A 15,404-nucleotide genomic window follows, 5' to 3' on the forward strand; every position below is an offset into this window, starting at 1 on the left:
TCAACATGGCATGCGAAACTACTAAATGGGAGATAACCCTACCGGTGAACACCATAGGGACCATTCAGGAAACAAAGTTCTATGCGATTGAAAGGGATATGAGATATAATGCTCTATTCGGAAGGCCATGGATCTACAACATGAGGTCAATACCCTCGACACAACACTAGGCACAGAAGTTCCCCACACCGGGATGGATAAAGACGGTTTACAGAGAGCAGCCAACCGCAAAACAAATGTTCGCAGTCGATGAAGTGATCACGATTTTTGCACTCTCAACATCGAAGAACCCGAGTCGGTTATAAAGGAAGAAATTAAATAGCAATCACTGACACCAGCCCCGACCAAATCGAAAAAGCTAGAAGCAGGCGAGGGTGATGATTACGGAGTTCCTAGGTCGTTCGTCACCCTTGACGATTCCAATGCCACCAAATCAACGGTCGAGGAGCTGGAGCAAGTCATACTAATGGAACACTTGCCCGATCGAAAAATATACCTTGGCACGGGTAAACTCTCGAGCTCAGGAAAAAACTCATAAATTTCCTTATAGCTAACGTAGATTGTTTCGCTTGGTCCCATCTACACATGACATGGATCCCGCCAGGAATAACCACTCATAAACTAATCTTGGATTCGAAGTTCCACCTGATTAAACAGAACAGGAAGCCTCAATCCAAAGTCAAAGCATGCATTCACCAAAGACGAGGTATCAAACTCCTTAGAATAGGTTCCATCTGGGAAGTTAAATACCTGAATTCGTTGGCTAACGTAGTAGTAGTGCCTAAAAAGGGAAATAATTAAGAAAGTGCATAGATTACAAAGACTTGAACAAGGCGTGCCCCAAGGATTCCTTTCCTTTGCCTAATATCGATCACATGATCGATGCAATGACCGGGCATGAGATACTCAGCTTTCTCTACGCTTATTTCGAGCACAACCAAATCCGGATGGACCCTAGCAATCAAAAAAAACTTCATTTATCACTAAATTCAGCACCTATTGTTATAATGTAATGTCATTTTGGACTAAAAAATGACGATGCCACTTATCAACGCCTAGTAACCGGATATTCCAAGAACAAATAGGAAAATCAATGGAAGTTTACATTCACGACATGTTAGTGAAGTCCCTGCGAGCAGAGGACCATTTGAAACATTTGCAGGAAACCTTCAACATACTGAAGAAATACAATATGAAGCTGAACTTGGAGAAATGCGCATTCGGGATCAGGTCTGGGAAGTTCCTTGGATTCATGGTATCCAATCAAGAGATCGAGATCAATCCCAAAAAATCAAAGCTATAGAAGATATCACCGTGGTAGATAGTGTCAAGGCCGTTTAGAGGCCAACCGGGCGGATAGCCTCCCTGGGTCGGTTAATATCGAGGTCCTTTGATAAGAGCCATATGTTCTTCTCGTTATTGAAGAAAACGAATGACTTTTTGTGGACCCCGGAGTGCCAGCAAGCTTTAGAAGAACTCAAGTGGTACCTTTCAAGTCCACCCTTACTCCATACTCTGAAGATAGACGAGCAACTGTGCATATACTTAGAAGTATCTGAGATAGCAGTCTCGAACTAGCTAAAAGCCTGGGGGCCGAAGTGGTTGAAGCTAAGTGTGACTCCCTCCTTATGGTAAATCAAGTCAATGGGACATTCGAAGTAAAAGAGGAACGAATGCGAAGGTACTTGGACAAATTACAGGTAACGCTATAGCGATTCAAAGAATGGACCCAACAGCATGTACCCCGGGATTAAAATAGCGAAGCCGATGCTCTGGCTAACTTGGGATCATCAGTTGATGACGATGAATTTAGCTCAGGATAGGTCACACAACTCATGAATTTGGTAATGGAAGAAGGACACACTGAAATAAACTCAATAAGTTTGACTTGGGACTGGAGAAATAAATATATAGACTACTTGAAGACTGGAAGTTGCCCTCGGATATTAAAGAATCGATAGCTCCGCGTAAGAAGGCGGCCAGGTATAACTTATCAAAAGGTACTTTGTACAGAAGAACATTCGATGGCCCACTCGCCATATGCTTGGGGCTGGGAGACACCGAATACGTCTTGATAGAATCTCACGAGGGCACCTACGGAAACCATTCGGGGGCAAAGTCTTTGGTTTGGAAGATAATTTGGTCCGACTATTACTGGATTGACCTGGAGAAAGATGCAAGGAATTTTGTACAAAGATACAATGGCTGTCAGAGGCATGCACCAATGATTTATCGGCTCGGGGAGCTACTACACTCGATCTTGTCACCTTGGCCATTCATGAAATGGGGAATGGACATTGTCGGTCACCTACCGTGGGCACTTGGTAAGGCTCAATTTCATATTGTTTATGATTGACTATTTTTCTAAATGGTTTAAGCTCAGGCATTCGAGAAGGTCCGGTAAAAAGAAGTCATCGACTTCATTTGGGACCACATAATATGCCGGTTTGGTATACCGGCCAAGATAGTGTGTGAAAACAGGAAGAAGTTCGTTGGCAGCAAGGTAAGCAAATTTTTCGAGGACCATAAGATCAAAAAAATCTTGTCAACACCCTATCACCCTAGTGGGAACGGACAGGCGGAGTCTACGAACAAGACCATACTTCAAAACCTTTAAAGAAAAGGTCACCGATGCCAAGGGAAATGGAAGGAAATTCTACCCAAAGTCTTGTGAGAATACCGTAGACCTCAAAATCTAGTACCGGTGCCACTCTATTTTTGTTAGTCTACTATGTCGAAGCACTAATATCGATCAAGGTGGGGGAACCGAGCCTTAGGTTCCAACATGCGATCGAAAAATCAAATGGTAAGGCTATGAGTACGAGCCTAGAACTATTGGATGAGAGGTGTGAGGTCTCCCTAGCCCGGTTAGGTGACCAAAAACAATGGATAGAAAGATATTTCAACCGAAGAGCCAACTTCCGACACTTCAATATCGGGGACCTGGTGTTAAGGAAAGTAACACTAAACACCCAGAACCTGAACGAAGGGAAGCTGGGACCGAATTAGGAAGGACCATACCGAGTCGTCGGGATTAACGGTAAAGGTTCATATAAACTCGAAACGGGAAACGGTGCATAACTACCGAACAACTAGATCATGGCGCACTTAAAATGACTATTGCTAAGGTACGATCTTATTAACTTTTTTAAAAATATTATGAATCGGACTAACACTTGCAAGTAACAACCAAAGGAGAATGTGGTTGTTAGGTCTGAAAGCACGCGTTGCACTCTTTTTACCTTGAGCATACATTAGGCAGTTCCTAAACCTATAAGGCTACGACAACCCTAAAAACGCTTCAGAGATGTCCGAAGCCCGTAATCAAACATAAGGCCTTCAACAAAATTTTAACATGTTCAAAGGTTACCCTCGACAAGGCATAGTCTAAAAACATTTAAGCAAGCATTTTGGTGAAATTTCTGGTCACTTCGAGTTTTCACAAGTTTCGAGCAAAAATTGATCGAGGACAGGTTTTGTTCGGACCTCTGAAAAATAACTTATTACTACATTTGATTATGTACTAAGGCATTAGAAATATTTGCAATTGTAAAAAGATGCTAAGATAATAGACTTGAAAATTGCTAGAAGGGAAAAATTCTATATATTCCAGAATATCTTTATAAAGGCCCAACAAAAATGGCCTCAATAAAATATATGTACAGGATACAAAAACAAAAAGAATCCTAATGCATCTACACTTGATCTTCACCGGAACCGACTCGTCACCAAAACTGTCGGGGCCTTCGAATTCTTCAAAGCCCTCAGACCCTCTTCACCTCGGGGTTCAGCTAGTTTCTTGGTCTCGACCTCAAGTTTTTTTACCTCCTCGATCTCGGCGGATAGGTCGAAACCTCGGGCATGGATTTCTACGAGGGTCTCCCTTAGGGATAACCGCCTTACAGACTCAGCAATAGTCATCACGCGTGCCTCGGCTGCTTCAACATCGGCCTTGTATTGAGCCACCATCTCGTTAGTATCAGCTGAGGTTGCTTCCAGCCTAAACCTCGTTATTTTGAGCAACTTTTTGAGGGCATCCCGTTCATCGATGGTCGATCCTAGTCGTGCTTGGAGGTCCTTATTTTGCTGAGCCCGTGTATCAGCCCTCTCTTTCGCTACCCGAAGTTAAACTTCTACGAAAGAAAGGTTCGCCTCGGTGTTTCCTCCTCTGAGGCCAGCAGATCCATTTTGCTCTTTCACCCATCGTCCATGGCTTGGATCTCATCTATCTTCTTTCAAAGCTGGTCAATCTGGTTGATCTTTTGCTGGACTTGCGAGGTTTGGTTGTTAGCCACTACGACTAGTTCCTCATTTCTAACTTCGAAGACCTTTACCTTTTGACCAAGTCGGAATCCTCCTGCCTTAGGTACGATGCCTCTCTCTGGGCCCCGTCCAGCTTGGCCTAAAGGTTCTTAATAGCCCCTCATTGCTTGTTGAGAAGCTTGTACATATCCCTTTTCTAAGGAAGCTCCTTAACCTCAAGATCGAGCTAGTTGACCTCAACCCGGTACCGAAGAAAGCTCTCGTGATGAAGTATCGAGGCCTACAAAAAGGTAAAAGACGTGAGAAATACCAAAACCTAAGTGAAGTTCAAAGGAACGTAATGATGCCTTACTCGGTTCGGCACTTGTTGCGCCTTGTTGAAAAGGCATGACACGTCCACCTCATTCATTTTTTCCTGATCCTCCTCAGTCACCAGGCATCAGAGGTAGCTTGTTACTCTCACGTGAGCAAAAATAACTTGGGATCCTCTGGGACCTTAAGTATTATCGATCTCTTGCGATTGGGATCCACACTCAGGGTGGGGAACTAATTGACCAACTTCAGGCTCAAACTCGGCCTGCCAACTTCCAAAGACGGATCTTTTCTCGAAACTTCCAAGTCGCCCAACCCAAAAAGATCTTCCAGAATGGACGAGTCCACGCCATCAAAAAGGGAATGAAGAGGATCATCCACACCGTGAACCCCTTCGTTTGACCTCTCCTTTCCTGCTCGGGCCTCTTCGAGCAAGGACTCAATGTAGGAGGGCGGCCCTAAAATCTCTATGACACTAGGTGCTCCCTTCGGAGTAGAGCCGGCGTCCCAAGGGGTCACAACCCCCGTCTCCATATCGATCTCCTGAGTCTGAAGGAGATCGACATCCAACATCTCCCCCTCAGTTATTGCCTGTTCCCCGGGAGAGATCGACCCGTGGGACACAAAAATATCTTCTTCTTCGGGCTCATCCCTGAGCCGAAAAAGCGAATCCGAGTCTGGTGCTCGGGAGTCGGAGCGTTTTTTGGCCTATGAGCCAATTTCCATTTTGGCTTCGCTGCGGAATTCGGGGGGCCCGAAGCCTTCCTTTTATTCTTCTTTTTTTCCCCGCTCCAGCACTGGGCTATCCTGAAATAGAGGGATCAACATACAAGGACACGTCCTCGTCCCCTTCTAAACGGCTAAGTTCAGTGGTCTTAGGTAACCTTGCAAAAATAAAAGAGAGAAAATAAGAATGAGTATGATGCAAATAGGAAAGCCTGATGTTACCTATTTGGAAGAGAAACCTTATTATGAGAACGTGCCTCCCATCGGCCCTTCGAGAGTCTGCACCATGTGCGCTCAAAATACGACATCTGAGTACAGATGCCCTTGATCCACTCCTTTAGCGGGGGAACTGCATCGGAACCTAGGCGACAACTGCACAATCACGAGCGTAAATGAGAAGAAAGAAATTGAAAGAATTGTGACGTTTAAAGAGAGATTGCACTTACGAGATACATTCCACTTCTCGGGGAATGGCATGTATTTCGGGGGGATCAAATCCTCGATTTTCACTCAGACGAAGCGTCCCTGCCAGCCCCGATCTCGGTCTTTATTGATGCTCGAAAAAGGGGCCTTGCTAGCCTGACGAGTAAGCTTGATCAGTCCTCCTCGAAACATTCGAGGACTGTATAATCGGAGCAGGTGGTCGATCGTGAACCACCGAGACTCGGTCTTGTTCACGAAGTAGCGAGGGAGGGTCACGATCTTCCACAACGATGGATGTATTTGCCCAGGTACACCTCGTACCTCTTGAAAAAGATTAAAACGATCGGTTCCATCGGGCCCAGCGTGAATGGATAAGTGTAAACACTTAAGTACCCCTCCACGTGGGTAGTAACGACGTCCTCGGTCTCGGGGACTACTACGTTCTTGCCTTCCCAACTGTAGTCCTTACGAACTTTGGGAAGAACATCTTCAGTCACAGAACATATGTACCTCGAGACTCCTTCACCCCGATCATGTTTGCGCGAAGGCTTCTCGACTTTAAAGTCATCTGCAATTGAGCAGCCCCCGAGAATGAACGCTGTCAAGGGTGGCTCGGTGACCGGTTCGTTAGCAACCACAACGGGGGAAGCCGTTTCTCGGGCAACCACTTCAGGGGCGACCGCTTCAGTACCAACAGCCGGTTGATAAGATGAAGAGGCAACTCTTTGAGGAACGATTTTCGAAGTTTTGGCCATTGTCATCTGGGGAAGTGTTTTGAAAATTTGAAGAAAGAATGAAAAGTTTTGGAAAAACGGGTTTTGAAGATGAAGAACAGAGTGTGAAGATTTAGGGAAAATCTGGAAATTCCTATGGAAATTAAAGAACAAGGATGAAGATGTGAAGGGTCGAAGAAAGTTTGATGATGGCTGGAAAGCTCGAAGGTAGTAATTTAGTCGAAAAGGTTTGATAATTTCTTTTAACTTCTTCAATTACCTTATTCTACATAATAATTATTACTCCCTCCGGTCCATAATAAGTGACCAATTTGCTTTTGGCACGTCCATTAAGAAAATACTAAATTTTATACAAAAATACCTAGTATGACTAAACTACCCTTAATTAAATATTTAATGTGAGGAGTAAGAAAACTTTTTAGGGATATGTACATAAGGGTAATTTTGTAAAAACAAATTAAATTCTTTCTTGATTATATAAATAAACACTTATTTTGGATCAAAATAAAAAAGTAAATTGATTACTTATTGTGGACCATAAGGAGTTTATATACGTGTTATACTAGCATGATTGAAAGAGATCTAGAGAGAGAGCTACATATATATAATTAAGAGGTAGAAAAACGATCGTAGTAGTAGTGCAGATGAAATCATGACAAATGGTACGACAACTTGCAAAACTTTGGAGTTAAATCCATTGTCCATACTCCATTTGTTATTGACACCTCTAATTAAGGCCATGCACGCGTCTTGGTTTTTTATTCATTTGTTACTCATCTTATTTATTTTGGCAGAAAAACATGACAGTTCTGAATTTCTTTAAAGTCATTTCATGTTTTTCTTTTTTCTTGTTTTCTGCAAAATTCAATTGAGTTTTAAAGGAATATTAGTCGGTGGAGGAAAAGTAGTTAGAAGATCGAAGTCTTGAATGAAATCTGGCTCCCTTTCTTTTGTCATTGTCCTCCTCCAATTGTAAAGGTGGGGTATTCTAAGTTTTGAGAAGTGTCTAAAATCTTCTGTTCATGTGATTTTAAAGACAAATTAGTGGAACAAAAAAGGTCATTCTTATCAGTTATCAGTATTTCTTAACTTATTACTCGTCAATCAATTAAATAACCCTTTTAAAGTTTTCACATCTGTTTATGCATAGTTGGGTACATCACAAAATGCTTGATTGTCCACTGCCATTTAGATTCCAAGCTACGCTTTCTGGGATCAGATATGTTGGAATACACTTTTTTCGTACTATATAATTAAATGTTAAAAATTTATTTAGACAAACAAATATGAAAACATGAGGTACCAATCAATTTTGTTATTTTTATATATGTTTGTCAGAGAGCTTTGGCACCGACAAATAATGCCAAAAAGAATACACATACTATTAGCCTCAAATATGATGTCCCAGTCCAAATTTATTTGTGGCATCTCAAGGAGTCAAAGGTCGTGGCACTAGGACACATCACACTATGGAGATTGATTCCTGGCCCTTCGCCAGATTTGATTTCAATCAAACTTTTATAATGAAATGATTTTGGATTGAAAAGACATATCATAACTTGAAAATAATTCCTTCTGCGAGTTGCAATCATCATTTATTTACTTAATCCAAGAAAATCTACCTCATTTTAGCATTTCAAAAGTCGAAAAAAAATATCATAATTTGGCTAATTATGATTCGAAAGCAATACTAAACCATAGCATATATTACATAGTTAAAACTCAAAAGAAAAGAATGAGTTTTCGCAAATGTATATGCTATGTTAGGTAAAAGTGACATTTTTGTTCTTTGGCCAAATGCCACAATTTCCTTGTTGCCTAACTCCCAAGTAGAGGTATACATGGATCCGGTTGGTTCGGTTTTTATCAAAACCAAACCAAATCGACTATATCGGTTTGGATTGGTTCGGTTTTGTCGAGTTTTCAGATTTTTTTGTTACATAAATATTACTTCAATCTTACTTTGTTAAATTTATAGATAAAACTTTGACAAGTGAATATATTTTAGTAAATATGAAAAAAATTGACAAACATATGATCTATTAAAATATTCTAATGGGAGAATTTTTTTAGTAACACATGATAGTTATTTTCTTAGTCGTCTAACAATAATTTTTCGTTAATTTATGCTTTCAAGGTTAATACATGAGAGGATCCCAAATATTTCAACATTTTTTAAAGAAAAATCGCTATAAAGTCTTAAAAATATAAATAAAATTTATATATTTATATGTCGATTTGGTTCGAATTTTTTTACTCAATACCAAGCCAAGTCAAACTAAACCTAGTTAGGTTTTTTAATCGTTTTGGTTTGATTTTTCGGTTTGAACACCCCTACTCCTGAGGATGGGTTCGGCACGTACTTGCTATCTGTACGGACACTATAGCAAGAGTCAATATTACGGATCCACGAGGTATCAGCTTGTTTTTTTAATTTAATGGAAAAATAATTTTTCTTTACTACTAACTTAATTAAGTACTCTCCTTTCCAAACGTTAGTTTCATAAGTCACTATTATTTAATAGCAATTAACTTCCTATAGCTAGCATATACTCCCTCCGTTTCAATTTATGTGAACCTATTTCCTTTTTAGTTTGTGCCAAAAAGAATGACCTCTTTCCTTATTTGAAAATAATTTACCTTTATGCAATGATTTATAGCCACACAAAATATATGTGCGCCAGTTTACACCACAAGTTCAAAAGTCTTCTATTTTTTCTTAAACTCCACGCCCAGTCAAATGAGTTCACATAAATTGAAACGGAAGGAGTACATAATTATTTCCTATAGCTACTATTCAGTTGTTACGATAGTGTATTCGCGTTGCTGTATTCATGAATACAAGAACAAAAAATGCCTAAAAATCAGTGTAGTCCAGCTGTACGCGCATGTATTCACATGTATTTGCGCCATGTATTCATGAATGCAACAGCAAAAAGCGCCTAAAACCAGGACAGTCCAGTTGTACCGCGCATGTATTCACATGTATTCGCACTGGGCAGTCCGGCTGTATGCGCATGTATTCACATGTATTCGCGCCATGTATTCATGAATATAGTAACGCCAATCACCTTAAAAATAGGTATATCCAGCTGTCTGAGAGAGGAAAAACATAAATAGCGTATTTCATGCCTCAATGATAGTATATACCATAAATACGTATTTTGCTATAAAATATAAAAGGTTGCTATAGGAAATAATATTTTAAAATAATTTTAATTTATAATAAATAGGGTGTATACATTTGTTATAGGAGGTAGAATTTCCTTTAAAATTTGAAGAGATTAGGGCATTTAAGTTGTTGACGGAATTTAAATTGAAAGTGCTTTTTCTAGAATTAAAAAACGTTCATTTGCTTTCCAAATATTCTATGTACACCGGAAATCCGAAATCGAACTACAGAGATCCTTCAATTCCACGTTTGAGATATTTCCTAGTCCATAATTGGGTTTTTATAATCTATTTATCTTTTTTCTTGGGTGAAATTTTTATTTTATCGTACCATTAATATAACTGATCATAACTTAATTCTTTGCCGATATGATGAACCTCCAAACTTTAAATGTGGTATATTATCTAGCAGCTAATAGACTTTTCCTCTCTTTTTTGTGTGTGCGTGAGGTGTATGTTCTCGATATTGTTTAATCTCTTCTTACATAAGATCTTCATAAATCCTTATTATCCATTGTTAAGTATTTGAATTTTCACTATCTTCATACATCTAATTATGTTTGACTTAAATCCATAATAGGATCGGAGTATATAACTATTATATGCTACGGTCAGATAATTAGCCCGAATAAATAAATATTTCCCTCAATTATAATACTATAAATATTCTATACTTTCATCCTGGTTGGGCATTTTTTGGACACATTATTCTCTGGTACAAGTATCAAATAGAACATGGTACGCATAAGAAAAATAGAACAACCTTATCCTCCTTTATAAAAAATAGGCAAGCTCCTTACAGTCAAATTTCCATAACTGACGATACTGTCTAATTAAGCCTTAATGATTTTGACTAGACTAAATGCCCTCATGATTAGTTAGATCTACGGGTAAACATAGCTGGTCAAAAGTATTTTTTTTTTTTTATAAAATTAAAGTGTCTGGCAAATCTTTAAAAAATATTTTTGAGTAGAAATACAACCTATTTTGAAAGCAAAAAATTAATTTCTTTCTAAAAACACTTTTGAGAAAATTATGCTTCGAAACACTTTTAAAAAGTTTGGTCAAACGATAATCGTTGTTTAAAAGTGCTTTTTAAATTAATTAGTCAAATACAAATAATTTTTTTATCAAAAACTTTTTTTAAAAGTACTTTTTAAGAAAGTACTTTTCAAATACTAATTTTAAAAGTTTGACCAAATAAACTATATTAAGTTTGCTTTAAATCTTCATATTCAGAAAAAAAATTGCCGTCCAAAATTTGGGTACATCTATAATATTAATTAATGTTAAGAAGAAAAAACATTAATTAATTCCAAATAAAAAGAGAACAAAAAAAATGCCGCACGGTAAGCCAGAGCAGCACCCAACACATACAGGTGGAAGCATTTGAGATCTGGAGTTTTTTTAAAAAAATTGCTTTTTTCTTTTTCTCCGTTTTAAAATGCTATCTTCATCTAGTTGTTAGAGTTTTGTCTCCGAAATTCTCTCTGATGTTAGCCGGCAGTGGCATTCCTGCTAATAATCTCAAAACAAGTGGCCTTATACTCAATGTGTCAACACTTCATTGATAAGTTTCTGAAAGGTCAACTAACTTTTACTTTTTTGAGACTACTACGCCGACGCCTTTCACTTTCCCCTACACGAAGTTTTTGTGAAATTATAATTAGAACATTCCTGAATTTAAAATAGTACTATAAGGGGTAGTTTGCTACGAGGTATAAGAAAGTATAGTTCTGGTATAAAAATTTAATATTATCTTAATACTTTAGTTGGTTAGCAAATCAGATATAAATTATCTCAGGATTAAAATTAACACCGAGATAACTTCTACCCTATAGAGGGTGGAGCTAATTAGCAACGGTATAACTTATACATTCTTCTTACAAATTATGCAATTGTCATATTTAATACAACATACCAAACAATAGATAAAAAATAATCCCAGCATAACTTATCTCATCATAACTTATACCAGTATAACTTATCCCGGCATAAGCCGTATTCAAACCAAACGACCCCTAAGTTTAAAAACATCATATTAATATTTCTTTTAACAAAAAATTTCACAACTAAATCAAAAGATTCATTCATTAAATTTTTTTCCATTTTTTGTATGTATACATCCCAGTTAAAGATTTTTTCCTGCTTTGCTCCATTAGGAAAAAAAATCTGTTTTTTTCTGACTAAGTGGGTGAACTTTTTTGTTTTATTTTGTAAATTTAAGTATTGTATTATGTTAAATGAGATATTAAAAGAATAATGATAAATTAAGGTTTAAATTTGATGGGTGCTTTCTCCGTTACACAATGGTGTTATAACTCACATTGGTCACACATAGAAACACACATTAAAAAGAGTCCATACCACACACCAATACTTCCAAAATCTCTCTCCATTATGCCTTTTGCTGCTGCTTTCTTATCTCTACTCTACACTCTATCATTTCTTCTTCTTCTTTTGCCCCTATGCAGCAATAGATTTTGATCTATAATTTTCATTTCTTGCAAAAACCAATGGCAGAAACAGCAAAATATGCACCTATTAATGGTGGAACTCTGGTTACAGACTTAAAAACTCACTTCTCAATTGTCAAAACCAAAAGAAGTATTGCATGTGCATATGGTTTTGTGTTTGTTTTCATTGTTGTCACCACTTTCTTGGCTTTTACTCCTAATCCTAATAACTCTTCTTCTCCATGGTTTACTAACATTTTTTCATTAAGCAGTAGCAGAGTAGAAGATGGGACTTATAGATCTCACTTCTCTTCCATTTTCTCTAACCTTTTCCCTAAATCTTCACAGCAAGTTCAGAATCTTGTTGCAAATAATGTTCCAACAATTTCAAACACCAAATTTGAGCAACCCCATTTGAATAAAGAGCCATCAATTGGTCAAAAACATACTCAGAATAATGAGTCTCATGATAAAGTTGGAGTCTTGGAAAAGCCCTTTAACCAGAGTACAGTTTTGGACCAGAAGCCTTATGTAAATGTTACTGTCCCAATAAATTCTTCTGTGTTGAGTTATAAAGAATCATCAGTTGTGAAGAATCAGACTCAAAGTAAAGATTTTGATGATAAAGTTGGAATCTTGAAGGCAAATCAGAGCACAATTCAGGCTGCTAACTCTCCTGTGAATGTGAATCAGACACAATGTAAAAAATTTGATGATAAAGTTGGAATTTTGAAGGCAAATCAGAGCACAATTGAGGCTACAAAGTCTCCGGTTAATGTGAATCAGACTGAAAATTCAGCACCAAAGTACTCTTATGGGGACAAAAATGCAAATGGGAATGGAGAAAAGGGAATTATAGAGAAGGAAGTGAAGAAAAATTTCACTTCTTCTTTGGTGAAGAAGCAGAGAAATGAGACAAATTTGGATGTGTCAGTGAAGAAAGGAGATGAAGATTTGGTTAAGTCTTTGTTGAATTGTGATTTCTTTGATGGGAATTGGGTTACAGATGAGTCTTATCCTTTGTACAAACCTGGTTCTTGTTCTCTTATTGATGAGCAATTCAGTTGTTTTCTTAATGGGAGGCCTGATAGTGGTTACTTAAAGATGAAATGGAAGCCCAAGGCCTGCACTTTTCCCAGGTAAATTGTGCAATCTATGAGCTCTTAAACTTTTTTTTCTTCACATTTTCTAATTAGGAATTTATTTTGATGATTGAACTGCAAATATGAGACTTCTAAGATTCTGTGCTTCTTAGATTTTGGATGTACTCAAGAAGTTTTATTTCTAATGGAGTGTGACAAGTTCTGCTATATATTTTGTGATATATGTAAAATTTGATTTAGTCAGTAAGACAGTAACTAAACTATGACCCCCTTTCATTTTGATAAAGTTAATCTCATTCATCAATTATGTAATGTATATGCAGATCATTACAGGTATATGTGCTATGTTTTCTTGATATAGGGGATTTAGTCGTGGGGTCTGGGGAGGGGAGAGTGTACGCAGACTTTACCCCTACCTCTAAAGGGTAGAGAGGCTGTTTCCGGGATACTCTCGGCTCAACGATATAGGGAATTTAGTATCTTTGGTATAAATAAGCTGCTGCAACATTCAATGGTTAATTGTTCTTATGGTGGAATTTTGGAATTATTGACAGATTGAATGCCACTCATATGCTGGAATTATTAAGAGGAAAGAGGCTGGCGTTTGTTGGTGATTCTCTCAATAGGAACATGTGGGAATCCCTTATTTGCATTCTTAGAAACTCTGTCAAAGATCAGAAAAAGGTTTATGAAGAATTTGGAAGACACCATTTCAGGACAGAAGCTTCGCATTCGTTTATTTTTGAAGTAAGTTATCTGATGTAGCCAGATTCATTTGTAGCATTAGACTTCACCATCTTATGTTTATAATCTTATGAAATCTTTCATTGTTGATATGTAAAATTTTCAGGAGTATAAATGCAGAGTGGAGTTCTTTGTGTCTCCTTTCTTGGTTCAACAATGGGAAGTTGCAGATAAAAAAGGAGGGAAGAAGGAAACGCTTCGACTTGATTTGATTGGAGAGTCGGCTGAGAAGTATAAAAATGCAGATATCATAGTCTTTAACACCGGCCACTGGTGGACTCATGAGAAGACTTCCTTAGGGTAAAATCTGTTGTGTTCTTCGACATACATAATCAAGTTGTTTACTCTTTAATAATTGTAGATGAAACAATGTTGAAATTGTTGAATATTTCAGGAAAGACTATTATCAAGAAGGAAGTCATGTGCACAGCCAACTAAATGTTCTTGAGGCCTTTCGAAAAGCATTAACAACATGGGGAAGATGGGTCGACGCTCATATAAATCCCAAGAAGACAATTGTTCTCTTCAGAGGTTATTCTGCTTCTCATTTCAGGTAATAACAACAAAATTTGAAACCAATTCACATTTATTTGTCGATAGCTGATGTTCTTTATTATTGTTATTATTACTACTTTGCGACTACTTAATTAATATTCATCGATAACAACAATGTCATAACCTGGTTGTTGATTTTCCTATTAGCATGTATCATTGTTTTCATCACCATTTACCTTAAAATATACAACTCTTTCACAGTGGCGGGCAATGGAATTCTGGCGGGGCATGCGACAGTGAAACGGAGCCAATAAAGAACGACACATATTTGACCCCGTATCCATCCAAGATGACAGTATTAGAAAATGCCTTCAAAGGAATGAAAACTCAAGTTTCTTATCTCAATATCACAAGAATGTCGGACTATAGAAAAGACGGTCACCCATCGATATATAGGAAACCGAATTTGACAGACAAGGAGAGGAAATCGCAATGGAGATATCAAGATTGCAGCCATTGGTGCCTCCCTGGTGTACCTGATGCTTGGAATGAGCTGTTATATGCTGAACTTTTGGTAAGACAACACCAAAAACAACATGAGAAAAAGTCATAGATAAACAAACACATATATGATGCCCATGTTCATTTGAAATAATGAGTCAAGCTTATAGGACATGTCCAGGCTTTTTTTTGTTCGTCTTTTCACATGTCTATATAGGGGAAATAGACAAAGAAACTACCTGAACAAAATCCAAGAAATAGTAAATTATAAGTATATGAGAGGGAGAGGGAAGTTTCTTTTGAAACGAGATCTGTCCTTAGTCCTTACTAGTATTAGTGGAGGAAATTTTGCTGTTAAATTATGTAATTTTCTTTTGCTATAAAGTATTTTCAAGTCATGAGGGCTCAAAAAAGTGTAAATCCTCAGTAATTTTATTTATTCTTTTTTGAATAATTTAAGGAATCGTACTTGTCAA

At 37.7% G+C, this 15,404-nt stretch overlaps 1 protein-coding gene across 1 annotated transcript; it reads left to right on the forward strand.

The window, feature by feature from the left end:
• The first annotated feature begins 11,976 nt into the window (after positions 1 to 11,976).
• LOC104231939 (protein trichome birefringence-like) lies at positions 11,977 to 15,404 on the forward strand. Its single transcript, XM_009785007.2, has 5 exons — positions 11,977 to 13,224; positions 13,743 to 13,935; positions 14,039 to 14,232; positions 14,327 to 14,485; positions 14,689 to 15,404. The coding sequence occupies exons 1-5, from the start codon at positions 12,146 to 12,148 to the stop codon at positions 15,038 to 15,040; spliced, it is 1,977 nt and encodes a 658-aa protein (XP_009783309.1). The 5' UTR covers positions 11,977 to 12,145; the 3' UTR covers positions 15,041 to 15,404.

Source organism: Nicotiana sylvestris, chromosome 12 (assembly GCF_000393655.2).
Source record: "Nicotiana sylvestris chromosome 12, ASM39365v2, whole genome shotgun sequence".
Taxonomy (NCBI): domain Eukaryota; kingdom Viridiplantae; phylum Streptophyta; class Magnoliopsida; order Solanales; family Solanaceae; genus Nicotiana; species Nicotiana sylvestris.

Coding starts and splice junctions, on each gene's coding strand:
- LOC104231939 (XM_009785007.2), top strand. CDS start 12,146: ATGGCAGAAACAGCAAAATATGCACCTATTAATGGTGGAACTCTGGTT. Junction 13,225..13,742: donor AAGGCCTGCACTTTTCCCAG/GTAAATTGTGCA, acceptor AATTATTGACAG/ATTGAATGCCACTCATATGC. Junction 13,936..14,038: donor CGCATTCGTTTATTTTTGAA/GTAAGTTATCTG, acceptor TAAAATTTTCAG/GAGTATAAATGCAGAGTGGA.